Source organism: Triturus cristatus, chromosome 8 (assembly GCF_964204655.1).
Source record: "Triturus cristatus chromosome 8, aTriCri1.1, whole genome shotgun sequence".
Taxonomy (NCBI): domain Eukaryota; kingdom Metazoa; phylum Chordata; class Amphibia; order Caudata; family Salamandridae; genus Triturus; species Triturus cristatus.
The window spans coordinates 866,006,533-866,027,709 of record NC_140591.1 but is presented as its reverse complement, the minus strand read 5'-3'; the positions used below and the strand labels follow the sequence as shown (position 1 = coordinate 866,027,709).

The 21,177-nt window shown below is 45.7% G+C and overlaps 1 protein-coding gene across 2 annotated transcripts in view; it reads right to left on the bottom strand.

Moving 5' to 3' along the window:
* Nucleotides 1–21,177, bottom strand: part of SENP7 (SUMO specific peptidase 7) — a 991,910-nt gene that overhangs the window by 856,461 nt on the left and 114,272 nt on the right. For both annotated transcript variants that reach the window (XM_085622390.1, XM_085622391.1), the window contains exons 3-4: nucleotides 20,811–20,909; nucleotides 12,357–12,478 (exon numbers count right to left, since the gene is read on the bottom strand). In XM_085622390.1, coding sequence (XP_085478516.1) covers nucleotides 12,357–12,478; nucleotides 20,811–20,909 — 221 coding nt within the window. The remainder of the gene's footprint in view (nucleotides 1–12,356; nucleotides 12,479–20,810; nucleotides 20,910–21,177) is intronic.

Here is a 21,177-nt window from a genome sequence, read left to right as displayed (position 1 = left end):
GTGAGGTATAACTTTACTGAATTTTTAGTGCGACTAGCTTCTACTCTGTTTACCGACTTCGGGTTGATTATTTCTTTACACATGGTTCTACAACTTAGAGGGTTAGCAAACAGATCCCCCAACCCCAGGCTCCCCAGCACGGTTTACACGTATTGCGACCTTATGTACATTGTTGAGGGCCAGGTAGTCCTTAATAATATTTTAAGTAACACTAAACGTGTCTCTCTTAAAGGCCAAGTGCCACAATATAATCGGTGGAAGTCTCACTACATCTGAAATGAAGAGGCCTCTAGCTCAAAGATGCAGAAATGATTTACACTGTTACTTGGGAGGGCTAACAGTCTCTTGAAAACCCGTCCTCTAATCTTTGAAGCTCATAAACAGCTGCAATCCTCCAGACCCCTGCTCCATAAGATGCTACAGTGACAGATTTTGCGGCATACACCTTTTCTCTTACATCGATCCTCTTGGAACCTAGCCTCTTCATGAAGCTAAAAATCGCCCTAACACTTTTCTTCATGGCTAGGGCCCTATTAGCCACCATGTTTGACCAGGAGTATTTCCTATCAAATACAACTCCTAAGTATGTAAAGGAGTCTACCACTGTCAGTCTGTGCCGCTTTATATGATACATGGGGAGTTTTTTGGGCAGAGTACTTGCCACCAGCACAAAATAATTCGCTTTGTTTACACGAAGTTCCAGGCTAGTCATACATTTCGAATAGGTCTCGATTAGCGTCTGTAGTCCCACCCCAGTTCTTGCAATTAACACAGCAACATCTGCAGAATGCAGTATTAGGAGGGATGCTGCGTTAAAGGTGGGTAGATCATTTGTTGCTCCCATCAACGCTGCCTGCACCCCGTTGATGTATATTGAAAATAGAAAAGGGGCCAGGACACAACCTTGTCTTACACCCTGTTTTATTTTAAACGAGCTTGTGCATACATTTGTCGAATAAAAACAATTATCGGGGTCAATGCTCATTTTCTCCATGATGGCCCATAGTTTGGGGTGGGAAACTCAGTCAAATGCGGCCGATAGGTTCATAAAGGCCATATCGATTTTCTTCGATCTTACCAATGTATATTTTGCTATGGTCAAGCTTAGGTTGACACATTGGTCTATTGTCAACCATGCCTTTTGGGAAACCATATTGCACTGGGATTAAGGGGTTCTTTTCATTGGCCCGGTCCTCTAATCTGTTCAACAGGAGTCGTCCCATCAATTTAGCTGTACTGTCCAAGAGCAAGATGGGTCTATAAATTTGTGGGTTGGACCTATGCCCCTTTTTAAATATGGGATATTATTATCAACGTATTCCAGGAGCCTGTGAGGCCCACTTTGATTATAATATTAAAGATGTTTCTTAGAAAAGGGGCCAAATCTCTTGATGGGATAAAAAAAAAGTCTATTGGACCCCATCAAGGCCTGGCACCCTTAGGGGGGTACATTGGGCCAGGCCCAATCTCAACTTTTCGATATCCAATACTAGGGACTCCTTAGGTGGTATCTGCAGTGAATTATAGACGTAGTCAGGGGAGGATTTAACTGCTCCAAAAATGTGGTCAAAATGGGCCACCCATCCATCATCCCCACATTTTCTGTTATTTAGTCCCAGGTAGGTGGTGGTGCTAGAGCGAGGGTCACCACGCCCCCGGGGACCACCACCTCTTTAGCCCCGGGGAGGTGGTGGTCCCTGGGAATTATAGAGCCGCAAGAGGGGGGGCCTGTTCGCACACACCCAGACCCTTCCGCTGACATTACATGTGCATGTTGAATGAATGTAAATATAGTAGATGTATAGCACACATATGGTTACTAAATTCTATGTAAGATGCGACCATGGTTTAGCATACACAGGATGAAGGATAGATACAGCTTCCCCATAGAGTCGAAGTGTACAACTGCATTACTGTTGCTGAAGAATAGTGAGGGAGGATGGAGATACCATTAGAAATTCTATGAGGACCTTTTACCAATGGATGGTTGATTCGATTTTCCTGAGTGCTGCCTTTTGGTGAATGGTAGAAAAGAAGAAGTAAATTAACAGATTCTATTAAGAGTGAGGAAGTTTTGAGGGAGAGCCTGACCTTCTGTCTGTCCCTGACTGCATCTGGCAGCCATCCGCCTTTCTGATGTTGTAGAGTCTTCACACATCATGGGAGTCAGGCTTTTTAGGACACTTTTGCTTGAAGCCACATCATTACTACCTGCTGTGAGAGACATCACCTTATACAAAGACTATCTGTACTAAAAGCAGAAAATTACATTTCAACAAACTACTGAGTATCAGTTCCAGGACCTTCAACAGTGATTCTACATCCTCAGTCAAGAAAATGCGCATTAAAGTTCGACCCAATCCACCATCCCCATTTCCAATTCAAATTTCGGCTTCACCAAGAAAGGGAGCGCTCTGCAGAGTAGCTGAAGTGCTGATGTGAGACCAGGGCCGGTGTCTGCATTACATCAACATCCCAGAATTAAGAGGACATTATCTGAATTATGCACAACTTACTAGACAAGCTGTGGATCTATCCAGGGATTAAAAGCTGGCCTGCCTGCTCAAAGAGGGAAGAAAAGTACCTGGCCCTGCATGAGAAGAGATTGTCAAGGGGGAAAACCTCAGCCGTTTTCCAGGTGTGCAGCGCACTGAGAAGAAACTGATTGTCAACAAGAACAAAGGCAATGCTCACGTGAGTCGCAAGGGGTCATCTGGTCTCTCAAACAAGCAGTTCATGAGGCAATCAGCATGAAGAACACTCAAGCAACAGGCCTATAGGATTTGTGCTGCAGCATGGTGCATCGTGTAAATAGCCACTGTCACAGCTGAAGCAGAAAATCAGACCCTGGGCTGGAGGCTACAAATGCCGAAAGGCAAGCACTCACCTATCAGGACTGCTGTGATGAACTCCTTTGTGGTCCAAGTGAAGAGTGAGGTTGCCACCTGTGGTACAAGAGCTCTTTTGTTTTGGTGGAAGACCTGCTCCATGGCTTGAAAGCTTCAGCTCTTGTGCTGATCACCTTAGTGGTCCAAGTGAAGTTTAAAGCCACCGTCGCATGAGACCAGAGAAGACACAGATGATTGGATTTAGATGAGCACTTTATGTAGCACTGCAACATCTGTGTCTCTACTAAGCAGGTGACCTGAGCTTCGAAAACTGAGACCGTCTTTTATATACAAACACAATCCTGCCATTAAGAAGTCATTGAACTTGTTGGCTCAAGAAATATTTGAACTAACCTAGGAATTGTCATTGTGGTAATGGCTTGGTGAACACTCCCTATTCCTAATCTTTGCCTATATTCATATCTCTAAGAATTAATGGGTTCATCCTAGAGTGGGAGATGACACCAATGTGAGTGTAATCCTTGACTAAGAGATTATATACTCTACAGCTCATCACCACCTAATTGTGTAGTATTTGGTTTGCTGAGTTATTAAAGTACTTTCTTTTACTAAAGACCAGCACTGGACTGGACAGTGACTTTTTTTGCCTGCTGTTTGACTGTTTGAGTTTGGACTCTCTGCCCCCCCCCACCCCCAGCACTAACTTACTTAAAAGCTTTTGTGTTTGAATATCTTTATTGGGTTTCAATTTATTTACATTTGGTAAGTCTCTTTCTGGTATATACTCTAAGTGCAGATTCCACACCTTTAGAATATTCCTCAAGTGACAAACTTGATCCAGAATCTTTTCACAACACAGTCGATAGGTGGTGTCATGTGACTCAACGTTGGCTTAATTCTGCTGCGGAGCCGCCTATAAGCACCACCCTTGTGCACAGATATCAGTTTCTTTCTTGACCCTTTTTCATGCCTTTAAATGCAAGCACAAAATAATTGGAGGAACCAGTGCAAATAACTAACTTGAGACCTTTTTAGATATCAAGACACCACCCTACACAACCAGGAGAGAAAGGGCAGTGAAGAATCTGGGGTTAGTGTTTTCACCTCAAAATGTTTTGCCAAAGCTAAGTAACTTGTTCTTCTCATGGATACTTCTAACTGCAGATTCTTCCCCTTTAGAATAGATACCAAAGCAGTACCCCCTCGTCTGTGCAGTGGGCATAGACCAAAAGGTCCTACAGGACCAAACGTGTGGAAATGCACTTCCCATCAGACCATGGCTGTCAAGGCAGTAGTGATTCCTACACGTGTTCACACTCATGTCACTGTCTAACAAATATCAGGGACAAGCAATCCTCATTACAACGCAGTGGTAGCAGCCTTAGCTCTGGCAGAATGGGCCATCAGTCTTTACGGAAGCTGCATTTTGCCCATTGCATGGGAGATCTTAATAAAATACCTCATCTTTCTTTGCTCCAGAGATCCCCACAAAAAGCTGGTCATTCACTCGAAGGTCTTTGGTGCAATCTATGTAAAAGCTTAAAGCTCTTTTGGGGTCTAGCCAAAGGAGGGGTGAGGAAGGTCAACAAACGTTGAAACGGTGATGGATTGCCCAGTGTGAAAATGAGTCATGACTTTTGGCAAAAAGGCCACCCAGGTCCTCAGCACCAGTTTGTCCAGAAAATAGAGGTGTAGTTTAGTTGTACCAAGAGAGCCTGAAGGCCACCCAGGCTATAAGCAGTAGTGATCGCGACAAGCAAGACAGTCTTCAGGGTGAGAAGACGCAAGAAGCAGCTGTGCATCAGATTGAAGGGAGCATTCATGAGAAACATCAGGACCAAATTAAGGTCTCAGAGTGGCTTCACAAGCAAGTCTGGGAGGGAACATGTGTGTCAAACCTTTAAGAAAATGCATCATAACAGGTGATTTAAACAAGGACGGTTGGTCCAGTAAATGCAGAAAGGCCGAAGGGCCAAGAAATAACCTTTAGTAGTGCCTTCTGCAAGGCCTTACTGGGCCAAAGACAAAACAAATTTTAAAAAAATCTAACAGCTTGCTGTGCAAAGGGTCTCTCTTGCAGACCTCCCACCAGGCCACAAATTTGATGCAGTGCCGAGAGTAAATAGACTTCATGCAAGGGTGCTGGCAGCCAGGATGACAGAAGGGATGCATCCGTCACCACAGTGTGGTCTGGCTGGGGAAGGGAGAGGGATCTGCATTGACCCAATCCAGGTTCGTGAGCCACCACTGCAGTTGTTGAGCAGTGCCCTCCGAGATCTGGATGCAATCAGACAGATTTCCCCCAATGCTGCGCCCACTGGACCTTCAGGTCCCACTGCAGAGCCCGGATATGCCACCTGGCATGATCGACCAGCAGGATGAAGGAGGCCATGAGGCCCAGCAGCCTCAGGGTCATTCTGACCGAAATCCGGGATAGAGGTTGAAAGATCGGAATCCTAGCCCCAATACCCCGAATTCGCTGTTCAGGAGGATAGACCCGAAACCGCTTTGTGTCCAGAACCGCTCCAATGAAGAGGAGCTTCTGACAGGCAATCAGGTGCGACTTCGGCACATTGATGGAGAACCCCAGCAAATGCAGGCGGTCGGTCATAGTTTGGAGGTGGGAGACAACTGCCTGGGATGAGCCCACCTTCAACAGCCAGTCGTCGAGATAGGGGAAGACTGAAATCCCTGATCTGCGCAGATGAGCTGCGACTAGCTCCATCACTTTCGTGGACACCCGAGGGGTGCTGGTAAGGCCAAAGGGGAGCAGGGTACACTGAAAGTGCTCGTGGCCTACCATGAACCGTAGGTAACGCCGGTGGGCCGGCAGGGCGGGGATGTGAAAATAAGCATCCTGCAAGTTCAATGCTACCATCCAGTCTTGCGGGTCGAGGGCAGGCAAGGCCTGAGCAAGCGTCAACATCTTGAATTTCTCCTTCCGGAGGAAGCGATTGATGTCCCTGAGGTCCAAGATACGACGCAGGTCCTTGTCCTTCTTGGGAACCAGAAAATAGTGGGAGTAACAGCCACAACCTACTACTTAAGGTTGGGTAACTTGCTGCGGCCCGTGGCTCTGGGTGGGAGGCCGCGGGGCACCCCTTCCATAGCCACGAAAGGGGCGAAAAACAGACTGTGCCAGATGGGTGGAGAGGCCCAAGGACTTAGCCGTAGCCCATGAGTCCTTGAAGCGCTCTAGGGCGTTGTCTGCTTTGTCGCCAAAAAGGCGATGGCCATCAAAGGGCATGTCCATCAAGGTGTTCTGGACATCCCCTGAAAAGCCAATGGACCTCATCCAGGTGTAGTGACGAATCGCTACCTACGTTGAAATGGTCCTGCACAGAAAGTCGGCGGTGTCCAGCCCACAACGGATTGTAAACTTTGCGGCATCCCTGACTGCGGAAACAGCCTGGGAGAGCACTGGCCGGGCCTCCTCAAGACACTGAGGCAGCAGTTGCGCCACCGTATCCCACACTGAGTGCGAATAACAGCCCAAGAGACATGCGGTGTTTACGGACCGTAGTCCTAGATGGCGGAAGAGAACATTTTCTTGCAAGATGGTCCAGCTTCTTGGATTCCCTTTCCGGTGGAGCAGCAGGGAAGGCGCTCTTGGAGGCAGAAGCTTGCACTACCAAGCTTTCCGGGGTGGGATGTTGGCAGAGGAAAGTGGGGTCACCCGGAGCCGGGTGGTGGCATCGGGCAATAGTCCTGTCCACGGGAGCCACCGTGTTGGGCCTGGACCACGAGCCCAAAAGGATGTCTGTGAGGACCTCATTAAACGTCAGCAAGGGCTCCTAAGAGCTTGCAGCACCCGGCTGAAGCATCTATGTCAGGAAGTTAGTCCTGACCGCCACCGTAGGAAGCTTGAGGTTGAGAGCCTCAGCCGCCCTACGCAACACCACTGCGTATGACGCTCCCTCCTCTGTAGCCAAGCTAGGAGGAGACAACATGCCATGGTCAGGAGAGGTGTCAAGACCACTGGCATCCCCTAGTTCCTGTCTCCAGTCCTGCTCAATGTTCAACTAGTCAGTTAAAGGGTCGCCTGACCCCTCCCAGTCCTCCTCATCATCCACTGGGTGCCATTGTTGTTGAACAGGGACCCCAGGAGTGAACAGGGGCATCAAAACCCCACCCATCGCTGAATCCGGCATCGGACGACGCCAGTCCGGCTCCGTGTCCACATCCGGATGGAGGCCGGGGTCGCCGCCGGCCGGAGAGGTAGTGGTGCCGTGACGGGCGGCACCGGTGGAGGTGTAACGAGGTCAACCGGCCCTGACCCGGATCCAGGCCTGGATCCAAGGGGGGCCTGCTGTGCCGCGACCGGAGCCGCCGGCAGCGGAGACCTAGGCCCCCCCAACCAAGGCCGTGGAGCCCGAAGTCATGCCAGCGGGGTCGGTCTGCCCAAAGATGGCATGCATCGCCTCGTAGAACGTACGAAGCTGGGCGGGGGTCGCTACGGGTCCCGGAAAGGGAGGGAAGCTTGGAGTAGACCCTTCGGACTCTGCGCGCGGAGACGTGGGAGGGGCACCACCCACATGCCTCGCCGGATCGGCCTACCGACGAGGAGAAGTTGAAGAGCGACAATGCTTCTTCAACTTCTTCTTATGCTTCGACTTACCCGACCCAGAGTGCGAAGACTTTGATGATTTCGAACCAGAATGGTGGTGGCTCCGCGACCGATCCCTCAACCTCCCTCTCGACCGGGACCTCGAACGGCACGGAGTCGAGAGGGAGGTTCAAGCAGCTTTCGGGACAGCTCCCGCAAAGCCTTTGACGCCATCGACCGACAGTCGGAGCACGACTTGGGGTCGTGGTCGCGCTCCAGGCAAAAAAAGGCACACGTGGTGGGGATCCGTCACCGACATCAGTCAGTTACAGGAACCGCAGGCCTTAAAACCGGGCATCCGCCGTGCACCTGTTCGGAGTCGGAGTCGGAGACGCGAAACAAAAAGTCAACAAAAGTCGAGAAAAAGTTAGTCAAAATATGACTGAGGTACCGCTCTTCCCGGATCTGCGCTGGCTGGCGCAGAAAAAGAAAGAACTGACGTCCGCGCGCGATAGCGGCGTCTAAGAAGCTGCTGCGACGTCAGCCCGGCGACTACGATTCAGACGACGGACGCAGAGCTGACCGACACCACCTTCCGACACGCAGAGGTACTGCTGACAAAAAAACTTTCCGGATCCAGTCTGACGCCTGGGGGTAATTCTAAGGTAAGGAATCTATAACTAACGTGTTTCTTTCAGATCTAGAAAACAACAGCGGGTTCACGCTATGAGCTTGAAGCTGGACTTAGGTGAGGTCTGTGACTTCCTCCTTTATTCAGCAACTCACAGCTTCGTTTTACGGTCCCGAATCGCCTTTGGATACCTAAGAGCACACTCTTCGCATGACATGGAGACATGCTCAGGCCCCAAATACCAAAGGCACACCTTGTGCGGGTCCATTACAAACATCTGTTTTCTACAGTCACTGCGAGGTTTGGACCCTGCAGTTTTAGGTAGGGATATCGTTCCCTTGCACAACTAGATTTGGATACGAAACGATGAAAGAGGAAGACATCGGCAAACATGGGTGGCACTTAGAAAGAGGGAACCAGCAGAATAGGAGAGAGACGAAGCATAACACCAGCTGTTACTGATTTCATAGAAGACTGAAAATGCAAGCGAAATGGTCAAGTAACTTTAGCAAAGTCAAAACTCTTGTAACCCTGTCTACATTAGTGCCCAAAGGTTAAGTACGCCATCTTGAATCTGTGATAGTATATATGTAAGTATGTACATGCATGGTATTTCTATAGCACAAACCTAACACAAAGGCAGTTGAGAACTGTGCATGGTCAAAGTCCAGCATAAAGTGAACGAGTGATAGGTGAGGTAGTTGGTATGTGAACTCCAATGCATTGAGATGTAGTAATCATTAAAGCGATGCATCTTCAACTCTGTCCTAAATTGGAGCAGTATTGCACTAACAAGAATGCCTAGATACTTAAATTTCCATTTCAATTGTGTGGCTTTTGCTTTCTCGCCCTAAGTGCGCCGGGTATGCCCAGACGTGGGTCCCGGGCTCACTGTGCCACTGGATTCAAACTATCCCCGAAACCATTCCTAGGATGCTTGTGTCCGGTCCAGTGGCGACCTGGCTTCGCAGTTCGGGCTGGACTGTTTCCATAAGGCACAGGGTCAAGATTGATTTGCATATGGCCAGGTCTAAACTGGGGTGGCATGGTGAGCAAAAGAATGATAGATTTAACCCAGATCTCTTGACTGGGGGTGAATGTTTTGATTTGTTCTGCATTCCATCCATCAATTGTGTGTCTTTTAAATTTCCATTTAAAGGGCAGGTAGGTGAGTGTCTGCTTGGTGGTATTCTATGCTAATGGCATGGTCTCGCCTTTAGTCCACTTAATTTAAGAAATCAGAGAAGTTAGTAGTGACCTCTATCTGGGCCAATATAGAAGTAGCTGGTGTATTCATGGTCAGCAATATTTTATCAGCATAGACAAATAATTTGAGTTCTCCTAAAAGCGCAAGTATACTTCTGATAGTGGCTGATATTAATGGCTATTATTTGTGGTTCCAGTGCTATTATCAAGAAACTCCTTGTACCACAATCAAGAAGTGAAGTGGGCCTGTAATTGGTGTTCAAAATCTCCAGGTCTTGTGTATTAAGCAGATATGGCCCCGTGTTCTGAGCAGGAGATCTCCATTTCCAGAGCTTCCCAAAAATCTTTCTCCAGAAGTGGGATAGTTATTGAGCTGGTTGGCTTATAATTTAATGTGTTATCTTTATTTGGTTTACACAGGTGAAACTATAACAGTACACAGTAAAAAAGTAACATTTTAAAACAAGATCTCATTTCTCAGTGCCCGTTCCCAATAGCAAAACATGAGAATTTTGAGTTGGGCAGCTCAAGCTCTGTAAACCTAAAAACTAAAACCTACTTCTGGTTTGGCATGTTAATGATTAAAACAACCTGACGCTACCCTAACGTATACAATTCAGTTTGCTCTTTTCTGCAATGGAGGTGTCCTTAAAATACATTTTAAAATCCCACAAAAGATTAAAAACTAACATTCTATGTAAAATAGAATGATTAAAATTCATGACCACGTACTTTAAACCAACTATAGACCACTGCTAGTCTGTGTTCTTTGACATATACATGCCCGAACTGCAACTTTTAAGAACATTCCCACAGAAAAAAATGGTCTCGTCATCAGTGAGTTGAAGCAGCTTCCTGTATACTTCTCTATAGTCACTGGTTGCAAACCTTTTAATAAGGGGAAGTAAGATTCTATTAGTGTAAATAGAGTAAAAACCACAAAAGAATAAAAAGTGTAGCAGTGATTGGCCTGAACTGCTTTACATGGGCGCGGGTGGAGTCCAAATTTTCCTGAAATCCTAAGAGGAGGCATAGCATATATTTCAGTGTCAGCCCTGAAACGAAACAACAAACATTTCTCCTATCGCCCCAAAGGTTTTGTTCACTATATTGCCAGTAATCTGTTCGCTCCTAAATTCATATATGCAGCTACGCTTGACTCTAAATCCTCGGTTGCCAATCTGTCAGCACTGAGAGATTTATACAAGGCCATTTGAAGCTCCATTTTACTAACGGTTGGCGATCCTTCCTGGTTTTCAAATAAGTGTTGGTAATCTACTTTCCATAGATGAGATTCCACGGTTGCCAGCCACGGAATACTCTTGCCTTTTTTCACATGCGTGACCATCTCAAATAGCGAGACTGTCTCGAATAATGTCATTAGTGAGACTTGCATGTGCATTCCTCCAAAGTGCGAGCCATAATAGTGGAGGTCAGGCGTATATATAATCGTCAAAATTAGGGATATTCAATTCACTGTGGAAAATAAAATGAGATGAGGAAATGGGAACCCCTAATACTCTTCTACAAAACCTATTTTCTTCCACTTGAATAGAATTACACTTATTAATGTCCTGTATGTGGCTGTTGGTTTACACTGTATTTTGAAAATCTGCAGAAAAGGAAGAAGGGCTCCTCCCTTCCTTGGCTGTGGCAAGCTAAGCAACAAGTTAACTGCCCTTCCTAGTTTACAACTGCTCTGTGTAATATGTTCAGTTCATAAACCATTATCTGTAAACGTTATTCCCACGTATGAGAAAGTGTGAGTGCATTTTAGAGAGGCTTCCCCCACCTGAAGTGTTTCCAGGTTCAATTTCTTCAGCCCACAGGTCATAATGTAAGATTTATTAAAATTGGTGTGTAAATCCAAATATTTCATAAAATTTAAATATCCATACACTAACTGTCGTGAGGCCCTTGGGGTACGTGCCATTAAAACTGCATCGTCTGCATACAGCAGTGAGGGAAGGAACGAGCCCTTAACTTTGGGCACATCAGGAGTAGTAATAAGTGAAAATGGGTGAAGATCATTTATGTACAGAATAAATAAAAGTGGAGCTAAAACACCCCCCCTGTCTTACTCCCCTAAAAATTCTAATTGCCCCGGACACCGCCCTTCAGTATTTATTCTTATTCTGGCTTTCATGTCTGTATGCCAACAGGCTATAAAGTGCCCAAGTGCTGCATCCAAACCAAGGGTTAAAAAAAGAGTAGACCACAGCTTCGAACGGTTTATACTATTGAACGCTGTGGTAAGGTCCATGAATGCCAGATATATAAGGACGTTTTGTACTATCATATATTTCCAATCATTAGGTGAAGATTGAGACACTGCTTCACCGTTCCAATCTTTGATCTGAAGCCATACCCACATGGGTAAAAAATTGCTTTCTCAGTTGCCAAATCTTTAATCCATTTGTGAAGGGTCCTTACCAGAATTTTGGGTGTAGTGTCAATTAATGAGACTGGCCTGTAGCAGCTTGGCTCCGATCGATTTCCCTTTTTAAAGATTGTTACTATTATTTAGGTTGACCATGTGCTTGGTACGGGAGATGGTCCTAAACAATTAAAAACATTCAATAGCAGCGGGGTCCAAAAGCCTGGGTTATAACAAGAATGCCTAGATACTTAAATTTCCATTTATAGGGCAGATCGGTCAGTGTCTTTTTGGTGGTATTCTATGCTATTGGCATGGTCTTGCTTTTCCACCGACAGAGCCAGAGCAGGCTCTGCTTTCATAAACATGGTGCTTCCCCCGACTCTACATAGAATTGGGAAGCACACATTTGGTGCAAAGAACATCTGCCGATTTTTGGAATATGTCCAGCAACCGTCATACTCTAAATAATGTCCCAAATAACCCTACCCATAATTTTGGGGTAAACATTCCATTGACACCACTTACAGTGCATCAGGGGTGGATGCGAAACCATTCCACTAGCGAGATCCCCTTCAAGGAAAACAACAACTAGTAGATGTCAGTGTTATTCCAAGACAGCGGACAACAGCAACATTTCAGTCTGAAGTAAATTTGCCTTAAATAGAATCAGTTGACACAAAAAATAAATACTATATCTGTCACACCTGTAAATCAATTGATCAATATATGAAGTCAAAATCCTACCTGTTTTGGAAATTAGTTGGAGTGAGGCTGCGCCTGCTCAAGCAACGATTACTGCTGTAATAGATGAAGGAATCATAATTCCTGGTCCTATTGTATTCGCTATAAGATGATGCTCTGTGCTTCTGTCCATGAAAAACATAGAAGGAAGGGGATAGGATGAGAACAGTTATTAAAGCTGCTTGATTTTATTGTATTTTACCTATTTAAAGTTAAATACCCACACGGAAAGTGGCAAAAGTATGCTTTACAAAGATGATGGAATATGCATCTATACTCTAAACTTAAGAGTACATTAATAAAGAAGTAAGAAAAAGTACAAACTGAAAAAGATATGTTTGGCATATGTCATAGAACATTGGTACACTTCAGAAGGATAAAGGACAAAGAAAGGGAGTTCCATGTACCAAGACATATACTCAGGTCCCAGAGCTTAAACATTTATTTCATATCTTTGGACAGAGTAGGTTGACAGGCAGCAGTATTAAAGCTAAATAACAGAACTGTGCTTTTAGGACTAAAGGCCAGCACTAGGCAGGTGAAGGTTAGTTTATCTTAAAGCTCTCAAACAGGAGTATTCTCATCTATGCCTCTCTCTGGTTCCCAGGGAGGCAGTAGGGTGGTCCATGAATCCAGCGAAGATTGGCATCTTGGAGATGTGGAAATGCAAATAACTTTTCCTTCTCGACAGATCTTCCTTGAAATTCATGTAAATCAATATTAAAAAGCTTAGTAAGCTCTCTCCTTTTCAGGGTGAATCATACTGTGGGAGAACAGGTAGAAGAGTCCATTCAGCATGAGATGTATAATCCAGACCTGTTACAGTTATTTATCTTTGGTAACACTCTTTCTGGTAGAAACTCTACCTAGCATAGAAAGCTGGCAGTGTGATGGTTTGACCGATGTGGAACAGCGTCACAACTTTCGGTATAAAGGAGTTCGCAGAACTCGCTTATTGAGGAAGAAGGTAGCGTATAGTGAATGGACACACAGCCTGAAGCTCACTCACACGCAGTGCTGATGTGATGGCAATCAGGAACACGGTTTGGATGGTGAGAAGTCGTAGGGAACAGCTGTGGATGGAGCGGCTCGAATGGAGTACACGTTAAATAAGTAAGAACAAGCTTGAGGTCCCATTGGGGCATCACAAAAGGAGAAAGAGGGAAACCTATGTTTCAGCCTTTTCAAAAACCTGATCCGGCAAACACAGGAAGGCCAAAAGATCCGAAAGCTAACTAATAACAGTGCCAGCTGAGAGAGAGAACAAATAACAGGACATCAGGCAATTGGACCTGGCTGGGATAAATTTGGTGTGCACCGCATCAAACCACAAACTTGTCCCAGATAGAGGTGTGCACAGTACTTATCAAGAGATCCCTGGCTGTCGAGATGACAACCACTACCTTCATAGGGCGAGCAAAGGCGTTCAGGTGGCGCTGCTCAGTCTCCATACATGATGGTGCAGACTAGGCAGGCAGGGATGGAGAACTCGACGATTCTGTTGCGACAACAGGTCCTCCCGGAGAGGGCAGCCTGATTGGAGGGCATTTACTCAAGACCAGAAGTTCTGTATACCCTACTCTCAGTGCCCCGATTCGGAGTCACTAGGATGACTTGGACCCAGTCGATCCTGATCTTATTGAGAACTCGGGCAGGAGTGGTATCAGTGGAAAGGCATACAGGAGTCCCTAGATTTACACCAGGCAGAGCGTGCCTCCAAGCGAGAGACATCTTGGAAACTCCCAACACGCCGAACTGCTGACATTGTGTGTTCTCAGCTGTGGCGAATAGGTCCAGCCAAGGTTGCCGATGGATAAGGAGCTCCGTCCGGGAGCTCCTGGGCGAGGGATCGCCTTTTAGCGAAAATCCTGGAAAATGCCCCCCTTTGATCCTCCTCCACCCCGGGGATTTGAAGGCTACAATTTGCTGCAATGCTCCAAGATGATGCGATCGCCGAAATTGAGGTAGCCTTCCACAACAAATAGAAATAACTCAACCAGCGGAATCCTAGTAAAATGGCGGATTGCACGGTTGAGCTGCTCAACGCAGCTGAGAGGAGACGGGCTCAGGGTCACCCTTTGGGTTTTAATCCTTGGCTATCACCTACCTTCCGGACTCTGCCACTATTACTCTGCATCCCACCACGACTTCTTCTCACTGGCAATAAACACTTGGATTACCTTTGAGACGGCAGCCCTGCATGTTTTTTCCACTGCGGCTGCCGCGGTCCCCTAGATTATTTCCCCCGGTCGGAGCGGGGAGAGAGCACTGGGTTCCAGTCTTCAGCCCTTTCACCCCCCTGGCGGCCCCTCTAGCGGTACAGAAGTCGGGACAGCCTTTCCTCCACTGGTGAGTCACCTGGGGTCCTAAGGGTCTCCACTCTACTTCTGAATGGCTGAGGTTTTTCGGGTCTGGCGATCAGTGATGAAGTCCTCCATCCTGGAGGAGGGAGGTTTTTGGCAGGAGCACCACTTGCAGCCTGTCTCGTCCATGGTATTGGTTTTGTCCGCTTGGTCTGTGCCTAGCGTTGGACTGCAGAGATCCACTTTTACTCCCACATGGATTTTCATCTGCTTCCTGTCAGTGCAAGGCGGCAATTTTACCCCCATCTCATGGCCTTCTCAGCGGTCTGCTAGTCTTCAGTGCGGTGAACGAAACGGTCCTGCAGCGTTGCTGTGCAGCGACTACAACCCTCCTGTGGGTCTTACACCTGACTGAATTTGGTCTGTCTTTGTTCGGGGCCGGTGGGATGGACTGACCCCGGGTGTACCCTAGTTGGTGCAGGTCTGCGGGACTTTAACTTATTCTTACTACCATCTGCATAATTCCCGATCCCCTTCTACTATTTTCTACGTGTACTTGTGTTTATCCGTTGCTCAGCTGCACTTCTCAAGTGTTGGACATTGCTGTGTGTATCTACTTTTATGTAACCTGTGCAACTATCACGTTCTCACCTATGTAAAGCGCTCTGATACCTCAGGGTCTAGCCAGCGCTATATAAAACTCTAAAAAAGAAAAAAAAAAAGAAATCTCGCCATTCACGGAAGAGACTTTGCACCACCTCCAGGTGTAACTGCCATTCAAGCTCCGCTAGATGCCAGCTGAGTTCATCCACCCTAGCATTCAATGAGCCTACCTGGTGGTTCACCATCAGGAAGATCCTGTGGCAGTCCAGCCATTTCCAAAGATGCAAGGCCTCCTGGCACAGAGTTTTAGACCCCAACCGCCCCAATTGTGGCAGCACCACATGACGGTAGTGATGTCTGTGAGCACCTGTACCACCCTCCCCTTGAAGGACAGTAGGAAGGCTTTCAGCGCTAAGCAGATTACCCTCAGCTCCAGAAGGTTGATATGAAGCCCGGGACTCTGCAGGAGGCTAGAGACAACTGTTCACCACCTCTCCTAGGTGGCCATCCCATTCCAGAAGAGATGCATCTGTCACCACTGTCAGCTGTAGCTGGGGAAGGGAGAGGGGTCTGCCGCTGATCTGATCACGGTTCATTAGCCACCACAGCAGATCTTTTGCAGTCTCCTCCAAAATCGGAACATGGTCGGAGAGGTCCCTTTGATGTTGGGCATACTGGCACTTCAGATACCACTGCAGAGTCCGCATATGCCACCTGGCGTGTTCGAACAGCAGGAGGCCATCAGTCCCAGCAGCGTCAGAGTCTATCTCACTGAAACCCAGGAATGAGGCTGAATGACCAGAATCATAGCTCTAATATCCTGGACTCTCTTTCCAGGGGAAAGGTACGAAACCAAACCATGTCTAGAATGGCTCAGATAAAGGGGAGCATCTGAGAAGGAGTCGGGTAGGAGTGTGGCAGGTTGCTAGTGAACCCCTAAGATTATAGGAGGTTTACTGTGGTCTGGAGGTGGTGGACGACTGCCTGGGGCGAGCCTGCCTTCAACAGCCAGTCATCGAGGTAGGGGAAGACTTTCAACCCTAGCCTCCAAACGTGTACAGCCATCACCGCGATCACTTCTGTATACACCCTGGGGGCACTCGTAAGCCCAAAGAGCAGCACAGTAAACTGAAAATGTTCCTCTCCCACCACAAGCCACGTATAGCGTCTTTGGGATGGGAAGACAGGAATATGTGAATAGGCATCCTGAAGGTCAAACACCACCGTCCAATCTCCAGAGCAGACAGGACCTGGCTGAGCATTCTGAACTTCTCATTCTGGAAGAAGGCATTGAGAAGGTGTAGCTATAGAATAGGTTGAAAACCTCCATTCTTCTTGGGAACCAGAAAGTAGCAGGAATAACATGACGCTCTACTACCAGTGCTGGCACCTTCTCAACAGCCACTTTGGCCAAAAGGGCTTGCCCTGCCTGCCGTAAAATGGGGCTGTGGTCCTCTATCAGTAGACCCTGGGAGCAGGATACAGTCTTGGATATGGAGTGTGACTTGGAGTGGTCCCAACGCTGCTTGGCGACAAAGTTTTGCCTCACGTTCACTAATGGCCTTCAGATTCATCGACGCACACTCTCCCCAGGTTTTTGATTTGTGGCCCGACCCCAGACACCACAGGCAAACCTGGTGGGGAATGGTCACCAAAATCTGCATGTGACGGTCCTTTAAAGATTTAAAACCTGTTGTTTTGGGGGCAACATCCCTTACACACTGTGATAACATTTTGGTAAACAAATTATGAACTAACTACTTGAAGTAGGGCGTCTCTGAAAGATGAGAGAAGCTCCAGATCTGCGTCAGGTGGCATGTAAAGAAAGAAACGGACATTAGCGTGGGGGAGTGGTACCCCAATAGGCTCCACATGTCACTTCCTGAGCAGAATGGAATTAGAGCAAAGCCGCACAGCACCACCTTTCGGCACGCAGAGGTACTATGGAAAGGTTTCCGAATGCAGTCCGATGCCTGGGGAATAATCAAAAGGGGAGTAATCTGCGGCTAGAAGTCGCTTTCAGAAATGCTTTACTTATTTGAGTGTCCATCATGGGCTAGGAGATTAATGTATTCTGAAAGTAATTTCTTCTGAAAGTGTGCACTCATTTCAAGTTGTGACTTCACACTTCTCTGCAAAAGGTCTTTTTCGAGGTAAGTACACAGTACAAACAATCCAGCGGGATTCACATTGGTTAGAAGCCACTCTACCTGTATGGACAGGAATATAATTAATGAAGCGGAATTATTTAAACACCTTTCTTCTCCTTAGTCTTCTCCATGCACTACCTTAAGGCCCTCTTAACATCAAGCGTATGAAGAGACTTTTCTGCTGTTGGAATAAAACAGGCGGGAAGACTGATTGATTGAATTGCAGGTTAATTACCTCTTCAAGGAATGATGGATGGATTGTAAGACACACACTATATGTTTATGAAGATCTTGTAAGACTTGTTACAACATAATGCTTGTATTTCGCTTATACAGTATGCAGATAATAGTTACTAAAAAAGCAACCTTCCATGAGAGGAGCTGCAAGAGTACATTTATGCAAGAACTCAAAATGAAGAACCATCATCTTAATTCTACACTGTGTTTTAAACTGCCCTGCGAGAGAATAAAGTCTAGCTGGAACTAATACTTTTAAGACCAAAAATATTAATTGCTGGCATTCTGAAAAAAGTAAACAGATAATGTGTTTTCTGGTAAGATATAATAGGCAGCTAAGTGAACTTCAATTGTAGTAAACTGAAATTCAGTCTTACTGCCATTTAATTGTGTCAATAGAGTTTTCGATGTATCCTAAACAGAATCATTTCCATTAATGGCATTCTATGATCATGTGCAAGACAGTCTCTAGTGTGGTTTTTTAGACAAGTGGAGTAAATTCATGACACACACCGTCATGACCATCCATGAACTTTTAATATCATCCTGGACTGCTTCAACTTAATGTTCAAGTTTCATATGTGAAGAACTATCGAAAAAGCCGAAAGATATCTACTCTACCAGTTGATCAAAAGGGCAATTGATTCTAGTTCATGGTTTCCGAAGGAAGGGTGTTAGTATTATACACTCTTGCAAACACATGCAGTTCTGTAATGCTTTATGTAATAACTCATCACTCAGAACTCATTCATGCTAAATCTGCTTCCTGTGTCTGCTTGCTGATTCTGGGCATCTGATAAGTACATCGTTCTCACTGTGAGGTTTCTGGCTGTATACAATGATAAAGCGATGTATAATGTGTGCTAGTTCAGATAGTATGTAAATGTTGTGTTTGTTTGGATCAACATCTCTCTACTGGTCAGGTAAGCTTTTAGAGTCAGGTGGAATGCTCTGAGCTCCAGAATGGAGAGGTTTGCAGAAGATACAAATAAAATTCAGATATTCTTGACCCAAATACAAGTGCATTTTGTGCATCAACCATCATCTTTTCCTGATGCTTGGTCTCGGGCTGCCTTCCTTATTTCTTATCTAGGAGGGGATGCTGCCCAGTGGCCAGTTCCTTTAGTAAGCCAAGATGACCCGATCTTATATAACTGGTCTGGTTTCATGCCAGAATTAATCAAGGTATTTGATCGAAAAGCAGCTACCCTGTCTGATGACAGTGAGCTGTTGGAATTAAATCAAGAAGTAGAGACCTCCATGCGTATCTGCCTCATTTAATTGCCTGGTTGCAGAGACAAATGGGCTAGAAAAAAAAGGGCAGTAATATTGTACTTGGGCTTAAAAGATGATCTTAAGGATGTATTAGCAGAGGTGGAACTCCAACCCAAGGATTACATTGATCTCATTAAGCTCTCCCTCAGACTTGATCATCAAATGAATGACCGAAAAGGGGATCAGCTGGGGAATACTGGAAATGTTGATCTAGTGTTTATGTCCTAGACTGGACCTAATAACCAATGCTTAGCTGAACCCATGGATGTTGGATCCATTCGCTCCCCGCTATCTAAAGAGGAAAAAGAGTTTAGACGCCAAACAGGTCTTTGTATGTATTGTGGAAAGAAAGGGTGCTTAGTGAGAGAATGTCCTAGTAGGCCAAGCCAAAAAGTTACTTTAAATCAAAATCAGTAAACTCCTTTCTAGAAACGCTGAAGTAAAAACTAGAATGCTCATAGTGTACAGAAGGAGACCTTCAGGCAAACTATGGAGAAACCTTTCCTTAACTTTAGAACTTTAAAGGACCTACGAAACACCTCATACTGTCTATAATTTTGACATTATAGAAATTCCCTGTCTGAGATATCCAAGTCATGATTGACTCTGGCACCTTCGGGAACTTTATTGATTCCGCTATGGCCCAAGACCTTCAGATTAAACTACATGAAAAGAACGTCCCACACATGCAGTTTGCTTTAGTCAGTAAACCCTTGACATTGGGTCCTATCATAGACTACACAGAAAAAGTACAGGTAGGATATGTAGGGGCCAATGGTATAAATTAAATTGTTATTGATGCACCACAATATGGTTTCATCCTCGGATGCCATGGCTGGTGCTCCACAACCCTCTTATACATTGGGACTCTCGCACAGTAGAGTTTTACTCTGTTTATTGGCATCACCAGTGTTTACAAAACATCGAGTACTCCCAAGGGGAATAATTGTTGTACTCTCATACAGTTTCTCATAGCTTCCCATATGGTTGCCCCAGCTGCAGAATAAGACAATGAAATTCCTGACCAGTATAAACAGTTTTCTGATGTCTTTGATGAAAAACAAGCAGAACAATTACGCCCAAATCGACCATATGAGTGTCAAATAGAATTAGTGCAAGGAAGTGATGTTCCTCTACACACCTGCTCTTTTTTTTTTTTTGCAGAGTTTTATATAGCGCGAACTTGACCCGAATCGGGTATCAGAGCGCTTTACATAGCACTAGTTACGTTACATAAGGACAAACATTCATTTTTGTTAGGCACGGGGAGATTAAGTGATTTGCCCAGAATCACAGGATGTTCAGCGTCATTGCCGAGACTCGAACCCAGTTCCCCAGATTCGAGGTTGACTGCCCTTGCCGTTAGGCCAACTCCTCTCTCCCAATACCTGCTAGTATTCTTGGTGAGAATTTAACCAAGTGATTGATACTAGAAATGTCGGAGGTAGAGTATAAAGATGCATCTTCCCTTGCCTCAGGGGGCTCAACTCCATTACCGGTGTACAGAGATCCCCTTTTCAAGTACCTCTGTGACTCTCAGATTTAAATATAGCAAAAAATAGTGTAGCACTTATCCTAGATGTGATGCAGAGTTTTTCTTCTACAACTGATAGTTCATAACTTGCAATGTCTTCTACAAAAAAAATGTAATCTCTGTCACCCCACACCTCACCAATCAGTTGTAATAAGGTAATTCCTATTGAGTAACGTGATTGCGCTTGGCTGCAACTGTTACTGTTGGGTTGTTTTAAACAGTCTAGCCTTGGGTTAATAACAAAAAACTTTCAATTTACAAAAAAAATTACAGAATCTCTCAAGTCCTACTCTGAACCCACAAAAATAATGTGTACACTGTCAAAGCATCATCACATGTTTTTCGTCCAGCTTACCTCTTGAGTTAGACTGTTCTGAAGTTCAGAGCGTGACAGAGGAGAAGACACCTTGACTGCTTCAGACAAAGAATTTGATTTCTTCTTTGGGATCTTGAACTAGATACAAAATTTAAAGATGAAGTTAGGAGAACCAAAATGAAACTATAGTAGCTTACCTTTAAAATTAGATCAAATTAGCTGCCTTCTGGGCAAAAAAACACAACCGGAAAAGAGAAGGTGACAGAAATAACAGCAAGGAAGACAAGCATTGGCATAGCCAATAGGTCTCGCCTTTGGGACCTTATAAGTGTTTAGCCATGCAACAGTTGCATAACTAAATACTTATAAGGTCCCAAAAGCGAGACCTATTGGCTATGCCAAGCAG